Genomic DNA, 17,962 nt, shown 5'->3' with positions numbered 1-17,962 from the left:
CGCGTCATAATTAAGTTCATAATTACATTCCATGCGTGTACATACGAGGATTTTTGTCAGCATATAATATGCTGAACGATTGCTCGTAGAATAAGCTGCTGTATCAGTTAAAATGCTTTCATAGAACTGGTGAGAAATAGCTAATTCAATGATAGCCAACGAGGGAATCTGCAACACAGATTCTCATTTTGGTATAAAGAAGTAAATTGAATTGATCCAGCCGAGAAATAGCTAATTTAATAACAGCCAACTAGAGAATCTGTACAACAGATTCTCATTTTGGTATAAAGAGGTAAATTGAATTGATCCAACCGAAAAAAAGGTGCATTATATTGTCTCCTCATGATTTAACTGATTTTTTTTTTTTTTATGTTTATGGCCAACCAACATGTAACTTGACGTTGAAGTCGAGATCATGTCCTGAGACTTCCTTCCTGGAATGATATCATTAGCCGCGCTGATGCATGGTAATGACGAGAAGACTCGAGCACCTGACACAGCTAACTTGCTGACATGGTGGTGTTTGTTTGTTCTTGAAATTAATATCAACTGAAACATTACTAAAAATGCCCACGTTTGCCGGTGAATTTCTTAGTGCGCGGCTGTCTAACTCAATGGAATCATGTCCAGGTGCGTATTTGATGTCAAGGAATTTCAAGAAAAGCATTCGATATTTAGGAATTCTGAAGCCGTAAACCAGCGGATTCACCGCAGCGAAAAGCTTGGTTAGGTAGAATATTCTCCACGAGAAACAGTAGTGTCTGCAGAAGTCAAGTACAACACCCACAATGAAAAAATGGCAACCAGGCAATGACAAATAAACTGACGACAATAAATAAGGTCAAGGATATCTTTGAAGTCGAGTCGTACTTTTAATCAGATTCTTGTGTACCTTACGGAGATCGTTAGCAAAGCTAACAAGAAAAAAAGATTGATTAAATATAAACGAAATTCAATAGACATTTTGCTGACAGGTAAAAAGAAAGAACTTGAGACGAGAGCTGAAGTAATCTAAATTGTCAATGACAACAGGAGATACAGAAGCTGATGTCTCCTCGGGTAAACTGCTGCAAAGAACCTTTCAATGCTTATCGCAGTCAAATGAAAAATGGAGTTCAAAGCGGCAAAAACATCTAAGGCGTCGTAAATTGAATTAAGCTGAATATTTTCCAAAGAGTTATTACTTTCTTTCGAACTCAAGAACAACATGTACATCCACATTGGTATAGATATCAACCCAACGAGTACATCAGCAACAGCCAAACCAGCAACAAAGAATATCACATGGTAACGCAGCTATGAAGACACCACAACAGACGCAAGAAGTAACATATTACCAAATACAGCAGCAACGGCAACCAAACCACATGGCATGCATCAGTCCCCAAGCTCACCAACTGATAGTTCGGTCGACCATGGATCCGAAGAAAAGTTTTCATCAGAAAGGTTTGCTGAAGCAGTGGGATGCATGGAGCGTCTGGCTCAAACACTGTTAAAATATTAGATACATCAGGTCTTTCACCGATGGTTTAAAAATTAACTAAGCCTCATCATCATCTACTTGGGTTTCAAGGTCGTACAAAACCATCATTTTTTCATGTATGGTTAATTTTCTTCTTAAGGTTAAAACGCCTCTGTGTACTGGTTTCTTTTAGAATCACGGTGCGTAGCAAATTATTTGATTTCAGAATAACGCTGAGTAGTGAGTTCTCCCTATAAAATTTTACAACCCTCCTCTATTTTTTTCTTGATATGTAGGGACCGATTCTCCGTGCTTGTACCAGGCTGTGAAGTTTCCACTTATGGTGAGAGGCAATTAATAAGTTTTAAAAATAATGGTCATTAAACTGGGATGTTGTTTTCAGTCAGCTCTCATTGATGCATTTCCAATTATGTATGGGTTTTCTAGCAAAATCTATCTATCAGAGCCTATTAGTTGAGTCACCTACTAACTTAGAAAGTATTAAGGAAAAAAAAGCTCTAAATAGTAGTTAACAACACTCCATCTAACAACACAACGGTAGAAGTTTTGGTGACAGAAACTGAAAGAACAGTTTGACTATAGAACAATGATGTCCACTCCTGATGAGCATGTTGAAAAATTTACCTTTAAGATTCTGATAGATAAAGCAACGGCTCACACCTTCTAATTTCTTTTCGGGACCTCACCCACTAATCCTATGTGATTCCATTCCAGAAATGCTGCTTTTTTTTGCGAATACCCCTGTTCTTATAATAAGTTTTGAAGTTTTCATTACTCTGTATTCCGCTCGTCAGAAAGCTGACTTTTAAAGTGTTAGCTCTTAGTAAGAGCGAATAGAGGAATTGTGGGTTTTGAACGGTTTATTTACAGAGAGATTGAGAAATGCTATCGATGGGACTATGGTAACGTGTAAAACACAAAAATAAATGCTTATTCCTTGAACCTGCGCACAACTGACGTACCTATAGTGGATTGGAGTCATGTCGGGAAGTAATTTTGATTCCTACCAGCAAACTATACAAGACTTAGAGTTGGTGTTATCAGATCAGATTTCCTAGTTGTGTATTCAGAGGCTAGAACATAATTGTATTTTCTCTAGCTCTTCAGGATACGATACTGCCACAGCTGATGGTCATTTTGATGTCATCTTCTATTGAGAATTGTTCCAGACGTTAACTAGGAATTCATTTTCAATCTCATTTCCTTTTTTCTATGCTTTCTCCACGCTCAAGCGGTTTCTATTTAGAACAGAATCCAATTCAGCACAATAAAAACTACTCCTCAGTGGTTCTGGCACAGCATATCATAGGGGCGTAGCCAGGATTTTTCAAAGGGGGTCACACTTTGATACTCACCAGTTTTCGCCACCAGGAAATTGAAGGTTGTTTTCTTAAAAAGAGCCTTACGAAGGGGGTTCATGGGCATTCGAGAACCTCCGCCTAGCTACGACCTTGGGTCACATTTCGAACGTTAAATGAGCAGTTTCTGAGATAGCTTTGCATTTACTATTTGTATCCAAAAATTGAGTGTAACTGAAAGAATTACAAATGCAAACGCGAAAGAAATCAAAGTGTTTGGCATCTTCTCACTGTCGCATTCAAAGTGATTGCACTCTCCATGAAATATGACAAAATAAACTGAATGTCGTTTTTGCCTGTCACACCGTGAGATTCTAAGTTTTTTTAAAATCAAATGACATTCGTAAAATTAAAAAAAATTCAATCAAGTTAATTGTAAACACAAATCCTTTCTCCGCTTAGGTTCACAATAGAAATCCGGTGCCGACAAAGCCTGTCATGAGATTATTTTGCAAAGATAATCAATTTTATAAAAATACCGCCATGGGAAAATTTATTATGAAATTGAAAACGATTCACAACTGCTTTCATTTTTACCAATGTGACTCCTTTTTTATTGAATCAAGGCACATCTCGTCTAACAAAGTGTGTTGGTGTGATACTAGAAAAGGATATTTTCTATGCAAATCACACCTCTCAGCGGCAATTTAATTAAAAAAAGGCTAACTGATACGAAAGACGATAAAAATGATGGCGCATTTAACATTTTAGAAGAGGACAATTTAAGGAAAGTAGACATAGCTATTCATGAAATTGTAAGTTTAACAGGCTTCTACGGACGCCCTCACCCTTTGAGTAAATCGCAGGGCTCACAACCGATCAAACGTGATTTAAACTTGAGGACATAAGGAAATATCTTAGGAATCAAATAAAACTGACCATAATGATTACCTTCACATACCTCATTGCATTGGCATGACGTGGATAAAGAAATAACTACTAACATGCCAATGATCATTACCACCTCGTTTCTGTTTTACATGCTGGTTCATCTAATGTGAAAATTACTGAAAGCCGATTTGCTGCAAAAGAGACTCCTGTTTTTCATAATCACGAGGGCTCTTAATGGTAAACAAAACGATATGTTTATTTTATCCTGATCGGCTGAGAGTGCTGATCTCCGCCATGAGTTGGTTCTCACTCAAAAAAAGCTTTGAAAAAAGGATGAAAAACACAAAGCATCCAAGCCTCAGATTCTTTGGAATAAATATACTATTTCAGATGGCTTGTTGTCTATAACTGTTCGGTGTCAGACCATTTGAAGCATCATATGGTAGGGGTCATCACAAAAGGCGCAATGATATGCAGGTCCTTTTATACGCATTTACAGCTGACGGACCGAGCTGACTCCCATTGAAATACTTCCGATGTCGTTAAAGGTTAGCTAGAAAGAAGAACGACAAACAGCGGTTGTGGTTGCCTGACCACTGATATTTTTTTCGTGGCCCGCTTTATCGCTCTTTTCCACCGACCAAGGCTACAGGCTAAGCTTTTCACGCTTTTCCACCTACAAATCGCCAGGCATATGGAAAGCATTTGAAAAGGATATGGAAAATGACATCCCTTGCAAAAAGTGTTTTAAGATGAAAAACTAGTTAAAAAATTGAAGCCAGCAGAAAAGAACCTTCGACTTACATATACGGCCTATGGCCCATACTATTGACGTTTTGTGATTCAAGACTATGGCTGGAGTCAAGTGAAAGATGGCCAAGATTTTAGTTTTATTTACTAGTAAACTTAACCCTTTTGATCTTATCAATGATGTCACATGTTTTGCTTTTAGCCAATGAGCGAGCCTTCCTGAATTATCCCTTCTGAGGAGGGGATGAGGATAAATTGCTCTATATGCAGAGCCTGATCTTGGTTTTGAGTTAAAGTATTAATGATAATTTGTGAGGCTAAGTGTCATCCAATCGAGTTCTTTTATTCCTGAGGTGTTTAAGAGAAGTAGTATTTTTCTTGCTCTTGAATTAGTATAAGATTTGTTCCAAAGTTCACGGCACAATCATTAATTTTCTCAACTGCCATCGGAAATTTAGTGGGTAGATGGTCTTGGTTAATTATCATGATAATCATCGCTTTCAAAAAAGTCCGTGAAAGTGCCTTTAATTTGTGATTTGTTATGGCTGTTAACATGAATAATTTCCACTCTAAGACTTTAAATTGCTTTTAAGGGCCCGAGAATGGAGTGAAATGAAAATACTACAAAATACTTACGGTGTTCATCTTGGGGTAGCCGGCATAGATCAGCTCGGATATTCAGAGAGACTTGATGTTGATGGCTCATGCTTAAAGACCTTATGAAACTGTAGCTGAATCTGCCAGTTTAATCTCAATGGAAAGGGTCACAATCATGAACTAAACTTCAAGTCCGTATAAGAAAGGGGCGAAAAATATGAGTCTGTGTTGCTCATGCTTTATAACGGATTCGCACATGTCTGTGTTGCTCATGCTTAATAACGGATTCGCACATGATGTAATGAATGTTTTTAACGCCAAGCAACGCAGGTGGTATTACCACTTTCAGGCTTTTAACGAATCAAATAATGTTTACGACATCAAGCAGTCGTAAGACTTGAGTTGTGTGGCGTTATAAAACAAAAAAAGCCTATGTAAAACCGCCCCCTACCCTAAATAATTTACATTGTTAAAGAGATTCTTAGACTTTAATTTCACTGAAAAACATAAATCTAAGATGAATTAGCTATGAGAGAGGGACGGCTAAGATCACAATAGTTTTTCATCCTTCAACTTTAATTTACCCTTGTCAAAAGACACAAAGAAGAAATATTGTATGTTTACCTAAAGAACAAAAGCGTTTTCGTGGGTCGTGAATTAAAGGTACCCGCAACTCAAAGCTCTTAATGATTACATTCTTTTAAAATTTTTCTTTTATCAATTCACAAATTAGAGGAACAAAACCCGCGACCGATTGGCGCCAGAAATTATGAGCACGTGTTCAATATCACCAGTACAGAAATCATGAATACGTTGATCTTTAGTGAAAATAGGTTTCACTGGACAATGATAAATTTAATGTACCTTTGATGTTGAACAGCATTTAAGGATGCTCTTCGGTGACAAGCTTCAACTCATAGTCGCTATTTTGAGTTCATTTGATCAGTTTGATGCTCTCAATTCATCAATGAAACAGGCTGTTCAAATAAATCACCTTAAGGCTTTGAAACAAAAGAAAAAATAAATGATTTTATTCACTTAGTACTAAAAATAATTAACTCTTTTTACACGTAAAAAGCCATGTTTTAGATTCAACAATAATTGCAGGGATTCATGAAAACATTGGTCATGAGCGCCACTCATTTTTAGCCGTCGTTCTAAAGAGGTGCTTTGAGTAGGAGTTGCTATTTGCCGAATACGGTGGGCACGTATATTATTGGCACCTAAAGAAGACCTTCTCTTTTACAACTCTGAACCTGCGATTTCATTAAGTTTTTTTAGAAAATTCATCGAGGCAAAATCCCCAGAAAATGTGGAAACAGTACCGAGGTATTTGGAAAACATGTATCATCAAGTTCGGGCCCTACAGCGCATGATTCTACAAACGACTGCTGTGGTGGAGGAAAAAAAAGAAACAGCTCACTTGAAAACTCGACCTACACTGAAAGTGGTGAGGGAGAGAACCTTTTGATTAACTGAATTTTAGTTACTTATTCATTCTTCATTGGCAAAATGGTTTATTTTTCAATATGTTATTTTGAGTTTTTGTTATTTCTCCTAAGAATCTTCGGCTAGTTATGCGTACAGATTGGATGGGACTAATTTCTAGACTCCCAAGAAATAAGCTTACGGTAGGATCCACTGACTATTGAAAAAGATGATATGATTATGTAGCCAGAAAACGAATTGAGTCCGAGAAATAACAAAAAGCCTTAAAAGTGGGAACCCTAATGAATTTGCTGTTTATGGCTTAAAAGCCGTTTCTTGCAGGTCATAATATAACTAATTATGAGCGTAGGTGACAATCATATACCGTGTAAGTCCACTACTATGACAACAACCAAATACAACAAATTCAAGTATTCCGTAGGATGGTCCATGAATTATATTTTGCTTTAAAATAAAAGTCTGTTGAACAGGTAACTTTCAAGTACTCATGCTAAGTTTGAAAAAATATGACCTCGTTGTTGCCTGACTGTTGGTAATTATAAGTAAGTAAACCTCAGCGTGGAAAATCCTTTTTTGTAAGGGGACCCATTTAGTTAGGTACGTTATCAGTGGTTCTCAGAGGGGCACTTATAGGACCCTTGTCATGACTGTTCACGGCTTTTTAAGATATGATATAATCTTGTACACTAAAACTTACTTACACCTTTGCGAAAGAAAACTGATCATAGTTTTTCGACTTCTGCCCTTAAATTCGTCAACCATGATGGCTGAAAGAATTTGAATTGACAATGGTAAGCTTTGTTTCATAGTTAATACCATAGCACTGGCAAATGATACGCTTCACTTCATATACCTCATCCCAGGGTACAAATGCCAAACTGCATAGGATATCCGCCTCAGGTCTGAAAAAAACGCTGCAAAAAATTGCCAAGAAATACTTTGACAATCGAAACAAGTAAAAAATTTCCTGCTTGTGAGAAGATTGTGTAGTTTACTGCATGACCCGTAACAATTTAGGGCTTTTGTTCGTAGCCAAAGTCTTTTAGTTTATTTAACGCCAATTATCCTGAACTTCAATGGGAAAATGAAAGTTATACTTTGGTTTCTTTGGTAATATTCAAAACAGACTAACGACTTAAGAATTCTCTCTCTTAGCTACGTGAAAACTGCAGATGAAAGATAGCATAAAATCGGTGAAATACAAGAGAGGAGACATCAAAGAAATGACTAAGTTTGTGACCTGATATACAACTAATAAACTAGTCTGGGAGCAAACAAATGTCGTAAAATACGGTAGAGAAGTTTGTGTTGAAAGAAAGCCATTGTTCGAGAATTGTTCATTGGGACCTAGTAAACATGAAATTGCTATGACTGATTTGACTTATTGGGATTTAATCCTGCGGACTTTTAAAGATTAGGATGGAAACATGACAAGAGTAGAAAAACTCCGTATACGACCTTTAAACTTTAGTGAATGCAAACTTTTGCTTATCAAATGTGCGTATCACGGGAGAGTAATCCCTACAATGCCCTCGTGCTTAGCCAGACAGAGCGCCTGTTACTTTGACTTCGAGTAATAGCCTTATAATAAGTGATAAAAGATACTTCATAACTTTGCTTCCGATCAAATATGTAAGGTTATAAAAGCTTAATAAGTGCCAACGCTGAGCGAATGTTGATTCATATTCAAGGGTCTTCAAAGTTAGTCGCCGAGCAGAAAAGTACACAAAATATGATAAAGTTTACTAAAGTCGAATTTTTGTTTGTATTGTCATCCTCAAAGGAATGGTGATGGGTATTGCTGCAATTTCACTAGGCCACACTTTCTGGCCCTTGGTTTTAGAAGAAAAACTGAGTCAGCCATTTCATTAAGAAACATCAATAAATAATTCATCAACTTCTTTTGACAGTAGTTACAACCGTTAAGATTCTTGAACTTTAAAATCCCATTCGCAAACTAATTATATCTATTTAAATGACGCCAATTATAACTACAGCTTTATATGCAATTACCATCTTTTACCGCCGTCTTTGTCGGCCGAGAAATTAACCGAAGTAAACTAAATTCATCTCCAAAGCAGTTGATGCTTTACCTTGCCCCGCCAGATGAAATCTCCCCTCAAAACGACAAACGGTAAAAACTTTGTTTTTGTATCTATTTCATTTTAAGAATTCTAATATCTGATGATTTTTGGAGGCTTTCTTCAGTTTATGAGTACAAGAAGAGAACACCAAATGGACCCCCCTCAAAGGCGGAGCGAAACGCTTCGTATTCTTAGAGCTTTCGCAGGAAGGATACTATGACCGCGGGCCAAAAAAAAGTTAAGCCGTCATGTTAGATTTCTGTAACCTCAGTATGATTTTGAAATCGATCCCGGTTTTCGAAGACAATTGATGCTAGCTTTTCGGTTGAAGGGTTAACTTTCGAATTTTAGTGGGTGTTTCTCTGGTTAGAATTGATCGAAAGGGCTCTCTCTCAGGCCATTTGCTATTCTAATTCTAGCAGTGCTTGAGACTCACTTGTGTGAATGAGAGTCGGCCCACAGCAAATTTAACGACTTGTTTGTAGTTTGTGCTTAGTCCATCTCAGTTCTCAATCTTTCAATTATAAAAACCGATAACAAAAAGGCATCATGTTCACTTTCTTTAACGTGAATGGTTAGAGATATGATAATGATCACGGAAAACCAGGCGAATGAATGGGTTAAATATAGTAATAATTACTACTAACTTAGATTTCAAATACATGAGGATTAAATGCGGGAATTAATCTGTTAAAATACAAACGCCATTTGGGTGTTGCACGAGTTTTAATTAAATTGCTTGAGCCAAGTCTTAATCACTATCTTAATCACTATTTGGTGTAGAGTGAACTGGAGCTCATTGACGGTACTACCACCTAGATGATAAATATACGTAATTGAACAAGCGTGATGATTAGTTACTGGCGTTGCTTTTTTGCGGACCGAGGCGAGGTCGAGGTCCACAAAACCCCCATAAAAAGAACGAGGCTAATATCCAGCCATCTTCACCAAATCAGCTTGGTCAATTAAGGATTTATTGCAGATAGCATTAGATTTCGCCCTAATGATACTTTATAATACAATGACTTGTTTATTTTCGAGCGCTGGGAAAGATAGCCTTTTGTGACGGTGCCTTTTTCATTTGACAAATGTGTTTTGACCGTCTTCTCCCGTTTTTTTTTTTTCGATTTCATTGCTGACTTTGTCCAAAAATTACGAACTCGGGCAAATAATAAACCGCAAAACAGACATGCTCAAAGAATTTCCTTATGGTTAACACGAAGAGGGGCACCTACTCATCACCTAGTCGAGAAGTAGTCGCCGCAAAGTTCACGATCTTTTTGTGCATCAGTTCACTAAAAACTTGAACAGCTTGGGACAGATGTTGTTTGATATCTCTCGGAATTGTCAAACAATTTTCAAATTTTCAAATTTATTTTTGCTTTGTTTCGAGTTATTTTGTTTTTTGTTTTGTTTTTTTATCATAAAATTATGATTAAGTTTCACTCTACTTCAATATTTTATAATCTATCGCTCGTATTGGTGTATATTAGAATACTAAAGAACTTTAATTTAGTACCACGAAGGCTGGGACTTCGTCGAGGTCATTTGTTTATGTGTGCACGGTGGGTATGCTACCGAGACCACATCAGATCAGTCTAAATGAAGACCTCTTCCAATAACGAAAGGTTCGTTTCCAGCGATGAATAGCTACTGTCATGAAATATATCGGAGATAAAAGATGTCATTCTCAAACGACAGCATGTGTCATTTTACGACCCATTAATCTTCGAATTACTTAAAATGCTTCGGGCGTATTCCCCAGCGTGCAGGCGAAGAAGAATTAATCCAATCAAATGTGTGCAGCTCTCGACAGGTAGCAGAAACAAAGCAACATCTGCTCAAAGTTGAAACCGCAGAATTACCCTCAAGATAAGTCCGCTGTTTTTTAAGACTAGTGGCATATCCTACCACGGACAGTAGAACATTCAAGGTGCATTTTATTGAAATAAACAACCCGTACAAAAGCTCATTAAATGGCTTTGCTAACAATGTTTGCCTTCGTCAAACTTTATGCACAGATCTTCGTCTCATTTTGACTATTCGAGAAAAGTAAACTAACAAAAATTTTTTGGGATAAAATTCATTCGATGGCAATGGATCACTACATCTTAGAAACAGGTTCATTTGCATACATGGGCAGAAGACTTTGGACGCCTCTACTCAACTATTCAATGCGTTGGTCGTTTTCTCATCAGTTATCTATATTTTAATACTTCAGTTTTCCAAGATGAATGATGTGGTTAATTGCGTTGGCAAGGACTGCGGGTGATCAGATGTTTATAGACGATGGAGCAAGTATAAACGCCGACATCTTTACGAATTTCGTTTGAATGTTGCCAACAAAACTTGAAGGCTAGAATATTCTGGTTATTAAATCACTGAGCTGTTTTTGTGTTTTATTTCTGTGAGTTATTAATAGCCGGATGATTTTGCGTTGCTTGATTCTACAATGAATGACAACTGGCTGAATTACCAACAAATAAAAAAAAAGTCCTGAAAAATAACATTAAAAAGGCAAATTTGTACGGTGGGTCTAGTATCTTTACATCCGATCATGAGCTATTTCGTTATTGCTTCTTTAAAGTTGTTTCTTATTAATCCAAGCCTCCAGAAGTTAACGTATTGTAACGAGAAAAAAGATACCCCACTGAGAAAGAAATAAAATTCATCGGTTTTTAGTTTTCCGATCTTTTAAAAAACTAAAATAACAGATGCTATTATGTCGATATATCACACAATTTAGTGACTAATTACAATATTCGTAAGTAAGAATATTACGGCGTATGTAAGAGGCAGATTGCTGATGGGTGTCTTATCGTCCATCTGATTATGAAATGAGAAGACACTGTGAGCTGAGCGAACTGAGCACTCCTCAATTTAGCTTTTAAACTCTTTCAAAGTGTTATTATGGTAATAAGTAATATTACTGATACTCTAGTCATTAATGCTTCTCGGTAATTCCCGCTGGGCATAAAAATTATAAAATTTGTTTGCCTTTTAAATGAAAGCTACAAAAACACTGCGACGAGCTGGTCTGTGTGAGATAAGGCGCCTTGAGAAATCATCGGCTCAGTTGGCCAAGATCATCACGGTAAGAGGAAATGAAACCGAATAATTAAGAAACTCTGCACACTTAGGGCGCAGAGGGTTTTGCAGTAGACATAGCTATAAGAGAGGAAAAACAAGCACATAAGCTGCGGTTTCCAAGTTAACTCATTTGGCTTGTGTTTTCTCGCTTGGTTTTATTTACAGGTAGTTTTCATTCTCATTTCTTCAGAATATTTACAAGTGAAAGCTACTCAAGATATATGTCAACTATGACATTTTTTCAAACCACCATCAGTGAAGAAAAATATCATTTGCTTACGCGACTATGGCAGCGTTACATGTCATCCTTGCTACTAGAATTTAATTGATTTTACGTAGTAGCCTTCATTTACAGTGCTACTTGAAGGTTAGGATCAACACTTGTACCCTGTAAAACATTTCTTCTGATAAACCAGTCATATAATGGTGTAACTAGACTTTTTGTACGTTGAACATGAGATTAAAACCGTGACCACCTTGCATGGTGTATTTTAAATTAATAGATGAGAGTGTACTGACACAGGCAAACTTAAAAAAACAAGGCAATTTAAGAACGACAGCAGATTCCAGAATAAGATTCCACATGTATATCTGCGATGTGAAGCAGTTTGTGCGCGCAGTCGTCTATCAGAAGAAGAAGGTTATGAGTTCTTTAAAGCGACACACCGAAAGGTTCAGTTTTTAATGAAAACACACGGTTGTGTTGCTTAAGAATTAAAATACCAAAGAACAGGGGACTGAAAATGTTTTCATTGCAAAATTGTTGACGAAATCGTGAATTTTAGTTATTTCATATTCGCTCGCTTTTAAATCTTTATCTTAATCAGGTTTCATCTTTTCTGTCTCGAGGTCGCGTAGCAACAAGATGTTTATCATACAGTAGCAAAGCCAACTTAGCCGCGAATTGAATTCAGTTGGGGGAGGTTGTACTTAAGACATCAATAGAGAAGACATCTCTAATATTATCTCCATCGCTTTCATGGTTTTCTCCGCGCCTAAGCTTAAAAGATAACGATAAAATGTTCTTTCGCTGCTTGAAAAATCGCTCATCAGGTTTTTCACTCTTAATTTTACTTCACAAACAGCAGTGTACAAGGACATACTTAATCCTTTTTGCGAGCGACAATAGGGTGTGTTCACATTTCGTTTTTATGTTTCCAGCGCTATCTCTTACATTTTAACTGGCCACTGTAATCGACACTGCGAGTTTTTTTTTTCTGAGATGCTAAATTTGTTTCTCTATCATACCAGAAGTCATCAAAGGAATATATGAATAATTTTCTCTCCTAACAGAAAGATATTTACATCTGAGGTAACGTTAACGTTTTTTTCAAACAAATTATTATATTTAAATGATACCTAGATAAGTTGCAGGAAAAGTATTATCTCCTAATTTACGTTTGTCTATTGCTTGAAACTGTTTTGTGTACTTTAACCCAACATTATCCAGAGCGAAATTGGAAATTAATTAAGTGTCTATTATTTTCTCCCATTTGGCTCTTTCTGGAAGTTGCGGTTTGTAAACAGGAATAATGATTTCACAGCACTGTGCGATATGAACGGATTCCCATTCGACAAAAGTGTTAATGAGAACTGGCGGTAAACCTAGCTTTGACCGATCCAACAAACACCATCAGCGAATAATTAGCCTAACGTGCAAGCTTATATAAACGTAGTTGGTTTATGAAATTAATTCATCGACTGCAGGAAACCCCACGGCTTTTCTCAAAAACATGTCGGTGGATTCTTCTGAAACATATAATTTTCTTGTAGATCCATTAGAATAGCAAAGCTCTTCAGAATAGAGACGACTTGTGGCCGCAATTGTCTCGCTGTCAACCATCTAAAACAAGATTTTTGTCGCTGGAGCTGATCGAGCCGGACAACCGCAGGTGCGTTTAAATGTTACAAACCTTAACTGTGGAACTCGTGTAGAACCCGCTACGGACGTTAAACATTTCGTCGAGCAAAGGAGGCTTTTTTCTTAATTGATATGCTCTCGGCTTATTTCGATTCAAGATTTTTAATTAGGCATGCACTAACTTATTCGCCGACACCAGCAAGTACCAATCCAGCAATATCAAGCAAAGTTACTTCATCTAAATCTTGATTTATTTCTGATATACATGTACCTGCAGATGCTTTACAGTGAGATATCTCTACAATTTAAAAATCATAACTAATAACGTGAGTTTGATATTTGTGTGATAACACAAGCACGTCATATAAAGACAAATTGTATTAAATATTTTATGTTTTACGTTTCATATGTCAAATTTGTCTCAACCGCACAGAGCATGATACATGAATCGAAAACAAAGGACGATTTAATTTTAAGCTGAGAGCTTCCACTTGGATTAACCGTCTGGGTCCATGAATCACCTACAAATCAATAGTTAAGCGGGCGTCAAACAGGATATAAAGCACATCTTTCTGAGTCAGCTGAATATACAGTTGTAAGTCATGAAATGCGCATTCCTCAATACATGAATCTAAATTTACACGGAAACAATTTTTCGATCGGTAAAGCTGAGAAGAGCATTGTTTTTTCCTTTCTTTTTCTCTTTCCAGTTTTGGTAAACAATTCACTTCAGACAGATGATGAATATGGTGTGGATCAATTTTATCCTTGGTTCAAATTTTATTTTCCTTTGTTTCAAACTCATTATCATACATTACAATGCCCAAAAACAAAAGAATATAAAATTTGAACCAAGGATAAAATTGAACCATAACATATACACAGTGCGTACTTAACAGGACATGAATTTGAACAATAGTGATCGTCTTTTCAGTCATTATTTTTTACATTTTATTACACTTTCTATCTATTGGAAGAATTCAACATTCTGATCATCAATGTAACTTTGCACATCGGATTCCTGCAAGTTGACAGGACAGCATTCACATCAATTTTCTCTTAAGATTTGAAGGCAAGAGTCACTTTAGTATGAGATCTGCTGGCAGTCTGCCTCTATTTTCATGAACCAAGGTTCCTTATTATATTTTGTTAAGCGTAAGGCAAAGGAAGAATTACAAAAGAATCGAATCAGAATTTGAGAGGAGGCTGATTACTGATGCGAGAATCAATGTGGGATGAAGCATTACGCTTCAACTCTGATTTCATGTTTCTATTACTCTATAGATCCCGTTGGCAGGGAGTCAGAATGTCTAACAGCTCCAATTACACAAACTCAAGCGTTCCTTTCAGTGTTGGCTCACCTTTCATCGCTGTACAATATCTGGTGACTTGGTGTATAGTGTATTTGATAATCGCCGCTTTCGCAATATGCGGAAACGTGCTCATCATTTTTGTGTTTTCAAAGAAGCGACACTTAAGGACAAGAACCAACTACTTTGTAATTGGTCTGGCATTTGGTGATATCTTGGTAGGAACTGTAACAATTCCATTGTACGCGACCTTATTAATCTTATTGTTCAATCAAGATTTTAAAGCAGCGGTTCTCGTGAAAACGATATTCAGCCCCATGGATATTCTGTCGGGAATGTTGTCTATTCTTCATTTGATGACCATCAGTGTTGAACGCGTATATGCCATAGCTTTTCCCTTGCGGCATCGCACCTCATCTGCCCGATTCAACTTTATAGTGCTTGGTATTGTTTGGTTAACAGCCGCTGGCATAGCGTCTCTAAACTTCTTCATACCAAAAGGACCCGAGTGGAAGGGTACTTTCCTCATATATTCAACACTTGGCTTTTTTGTGCCATTTTCAGTCATTTTCTTTGCTTACACCTCAATTTGGATCATAGTCAAAAGTAGAACAAAGATACCGAGAAACAGAGCTCGTGTTATGAAAAAGGAAAGCCGCACGGCAATAACCATTTTTGCTTTAATTCTCCTCTTCCTCGTCACGTGGTTGCCATTTTTCAGCCTCAATTTGGTGTTGTTCTCATGTTCGAGTTGCGCAGCCGGTGTGTCACTCCAGGTTGTTTTTTTCTTCAAGGCGCTACATTACAGTGGGTCAGCATTAAATCCCTTAGTATACTCAGCGCGCATGCCTGAGTTCCGAAGACCAATCACCATACTTCTCAAAGAAAGAAGGTTGACAGGATCTTTTTATCGTCAATCGACAGACCGATACTCCTTCAGAAGAACCAGTTCTCGGCGTTATGATGTTGAGCTGTCTGACTTGCATGAAGGACAAAGCACTTGTAGTGGAAGTGAAATCATTGGGATGACCTCAAATGGAAATGACTCCGAAAAGCAATGATTTGATAATACAATAGCGGGAAATGCCTTGATTATAAATAGAAAGATTTGATTTTCTGTTTCCAAAGCTGGACAGATTAAGTAAAGATCCACCATATACAGTGAAATGTCAGTTACCCTTTAATTTCGCCAGAACATTTAAAAAACAATCTATCTTAATTTGATGTTTCCTTAAAATAGTCAGAAAGAATCAGGGCTCTGCATGGATATTAAACAATATATTTCTCAACGACGCGTTGCCCACAATTAAAATTATTAAGTTGATTCCTCAATTGTGGGAGAAGTGCAGCGGATTGGAAGATAAGAGACTTGTGGGGAGTCAATGAAAATAAAATACACCAAATATTGTCGCTAAATGGCATCATTAAATATATTAGTCTGCGTAGACAAAGCTCGTTTTATCATTTCATTAGATGGGCTTTTAAACTGATGGGTCTTAACGCATATTCGAGTGGGCTTATAACCAGAATGAAAATATATAAAATCATTTCAAAACGAAATACAGCAACATTTGTGAAAATTTTAGCTAAAATTTGCATCAGAATTAAAGCTAACAGCCCGAAAGAAGCTGGACCTCTGCGTAACAAACCGGAGGGCCAGACTTTTCCTTTTAAGTTGATGTTTTTAATGCAATTATTTAGAATTTCAATGTCAGATATCGTTAAGAAGAACAACGAACGCGAGAGAGAGGGGGCTTCTATCAGTGAGGGGAGGTATAAAGAAAGCTTTTCTTTTAGGAGGGAGGGAGAGGCAAACCCTGGTATACGAAAGGCTGATAAGTTTAGGATATCGTCGTTTGTTTAAAAACGCGGATGTAATGGCCACTGCTGCTATTTCATATATGCCATTCCAGAAATGCAGTTATTCCATTATACTCATTGATCCTGTATGGTATTTTAGTAGCTCTATGAGCGATGCTTCAGCTTTGGATTCCCTACTCTCATCATTTTTTCAAATCCGACGTACGCTGACTTCAACCCTGAAGATCAATGTTAATGTCAGCAAAGCAGCGGTTACCGTGTATTTGTTATATTTCTACTGTATTTTAAAATTCATTATCCTTCAATCCTTTCATTCATCTAAAAACAGAAAAGGTCTTTCACCAATTTTTTTTTCTATTGAATCTCTAGTGGGGAAGGTATTGTTTTTTTGATAGTTGTCACTTCATCTGTATAAGAAAAAGACACGAAGAAGTGCGTTTAGCAGGCGACCAAATTTGACCCCCTATGCATTTATGCTAAGAAATCAAAGAGCGCTTGATTACATCTCGTCTGAACTTCCTATGATAGTTACTACTTAAGAACGGGTATGTTATCATCTAAAAACGGTTAGATCAAAGTTTTCGCACGGCATCTTTTGGTAAGATTATTTAACAATTTTAAAAGACTCTGGTAGAATAAAATTACTTAAAGCTTGTTTTGTGGGAATCTCGTCATACATCTTTTCAAGCGCATTTTTTCCAGTTAAATTGAATCTAATCGAGGCAAGCATTTTTCCAAATTGCTTCTTAATTACTACAGAATTGAAATATGTAATAATTTTCATAAAGGTGAAGGTTGTGGACAGTTTACATTGTTGGTAAATGACAGTTGCGGTTGAACAAATGCGTTTATTTGCCAATATAAATTGAAAAGGTATCGCAACACAAAGAACAACCCGGCAACGATAAAGCTGATTTGCTCTTCTCGCATCGGTCTTTTTTCTCCACTAATTAATAACCTATAACTAAGAAAAATCTACATCTCGATGTTGAATTCCCTTTGGAAGTGATAATAGAATCTTTGATAACGTCTATTTCAAGATTTTGATTTACAGCTCTCCATTTCGGAATCATAACAAATTTCTTCGAGCAAATCGGCGATAAAAACGAGAGCCCGTACGCCAGACAGTAGCTTCGCAAATTAGCTCCGGTGGCATCTTGTTAAAAGAGCTAAGTTCTAGATTTCCTTAATCTGCCTCTCTGTTTGCCATAATTGTTTATTTTCTGCAAAGTAAGACAGTGTTTATTACTTCAAACACAAAAGAAAGCCATGATTCCTTAGTGACAATGAACAGGGTGTGATGTAGGCGAAGGCTACAAATTCAAGTT

At 36.9% G+C, this 17,962-nt stretch overlaps 1 protein-coding gene and 1 pseudogene across 6 annotated transcripts; one reads left to right on the top strand and one right to left on the bottom strand.

The window, feature by feature from the left end:
• Positions 1 to 149: 149 nt before the first annotated feature.
• On the bottom strand, positions 150 to 1,470 carry LOC131792970 (adrenocorticotropic hormone receptor-like; annotated as a pseudogene).
• Positions 1,471 to 6,183: 4,713 nt separating this feature from the next.
• On the top strand, positions 6,184 to 16,528 carry LOC131792963 (octopamine receptor beta-2R-like). 6 transcript variants are annotated; one of them, XM_059110381.2, is made up of 4 exons: positions 12,744 to 12,772; positions 12,894 to 12,954; positions 13,416 to 13,534; positions 14,788 to 16,528. In XM_059110381.2, the coding sequence occupies exon 4, from the start codon at positions 14,810 to 14,812 to the stop codon at positions 15,872 to 15,874; it is 1,065 nt and encodes a 354-aa protein (XP_058966364.1). In that variant the 5' UTR covers positions 12,744 to 12,772; positions 12,894 to 12,954; positions 13,416 to 13,534; positions 14,788 to 14,809; the 3' UTR covers positions 15,875 to 16,528. The 6 variants fall into 6 exon arrangements, with proteins under 6 accessions (XP_058966362.1, XP_058966367.1, XP_058966363.1 ...); XM_059110379.2 differs by lacking the exons at positions 12,744 to 12,772; positions 12,894 to 12,954 and adding an exon at positions 6,184 to 6,469; XM_059110384.2 differs by lacking the exons at positions 12,744 to 12,772; positions 12,894 to 12,954 and adding an exon at positions 8,508 to 8,602.
• The last annotated feature ends 1,434 nt before the right edge of the window (positions 16,529 to 17,962 follow it).

This window comes from Pocillopora verrucosa, chromosome 7 (assembly GCF_036669915.1).
Source record: "Pocillopora verrucosa isolate sample1 chromosome 7, ASM3666991v2, whole genome shotgun sequence".
NCBI lineage: Eukaryota > Metazoa > Cnidaria > Anthozoa > Scleractinia > Pocilloporidae > Pocillopora > Pocillopora verrucosa.
The sequence above is the reverse complement of the archived record's forward strand: the minus strand, read 5'-3'. Positions and strand labels throughout refer to the sequence as shown.

Coding starts and splice junctions, on each gene's coding strand:
- LOC131792963 (XM_059110379.2), top strand. CDS start 14,810: ATGTCTAACAGCTCCAATTACACAAACTCAAGCGTTCCTTTCAGTGTT.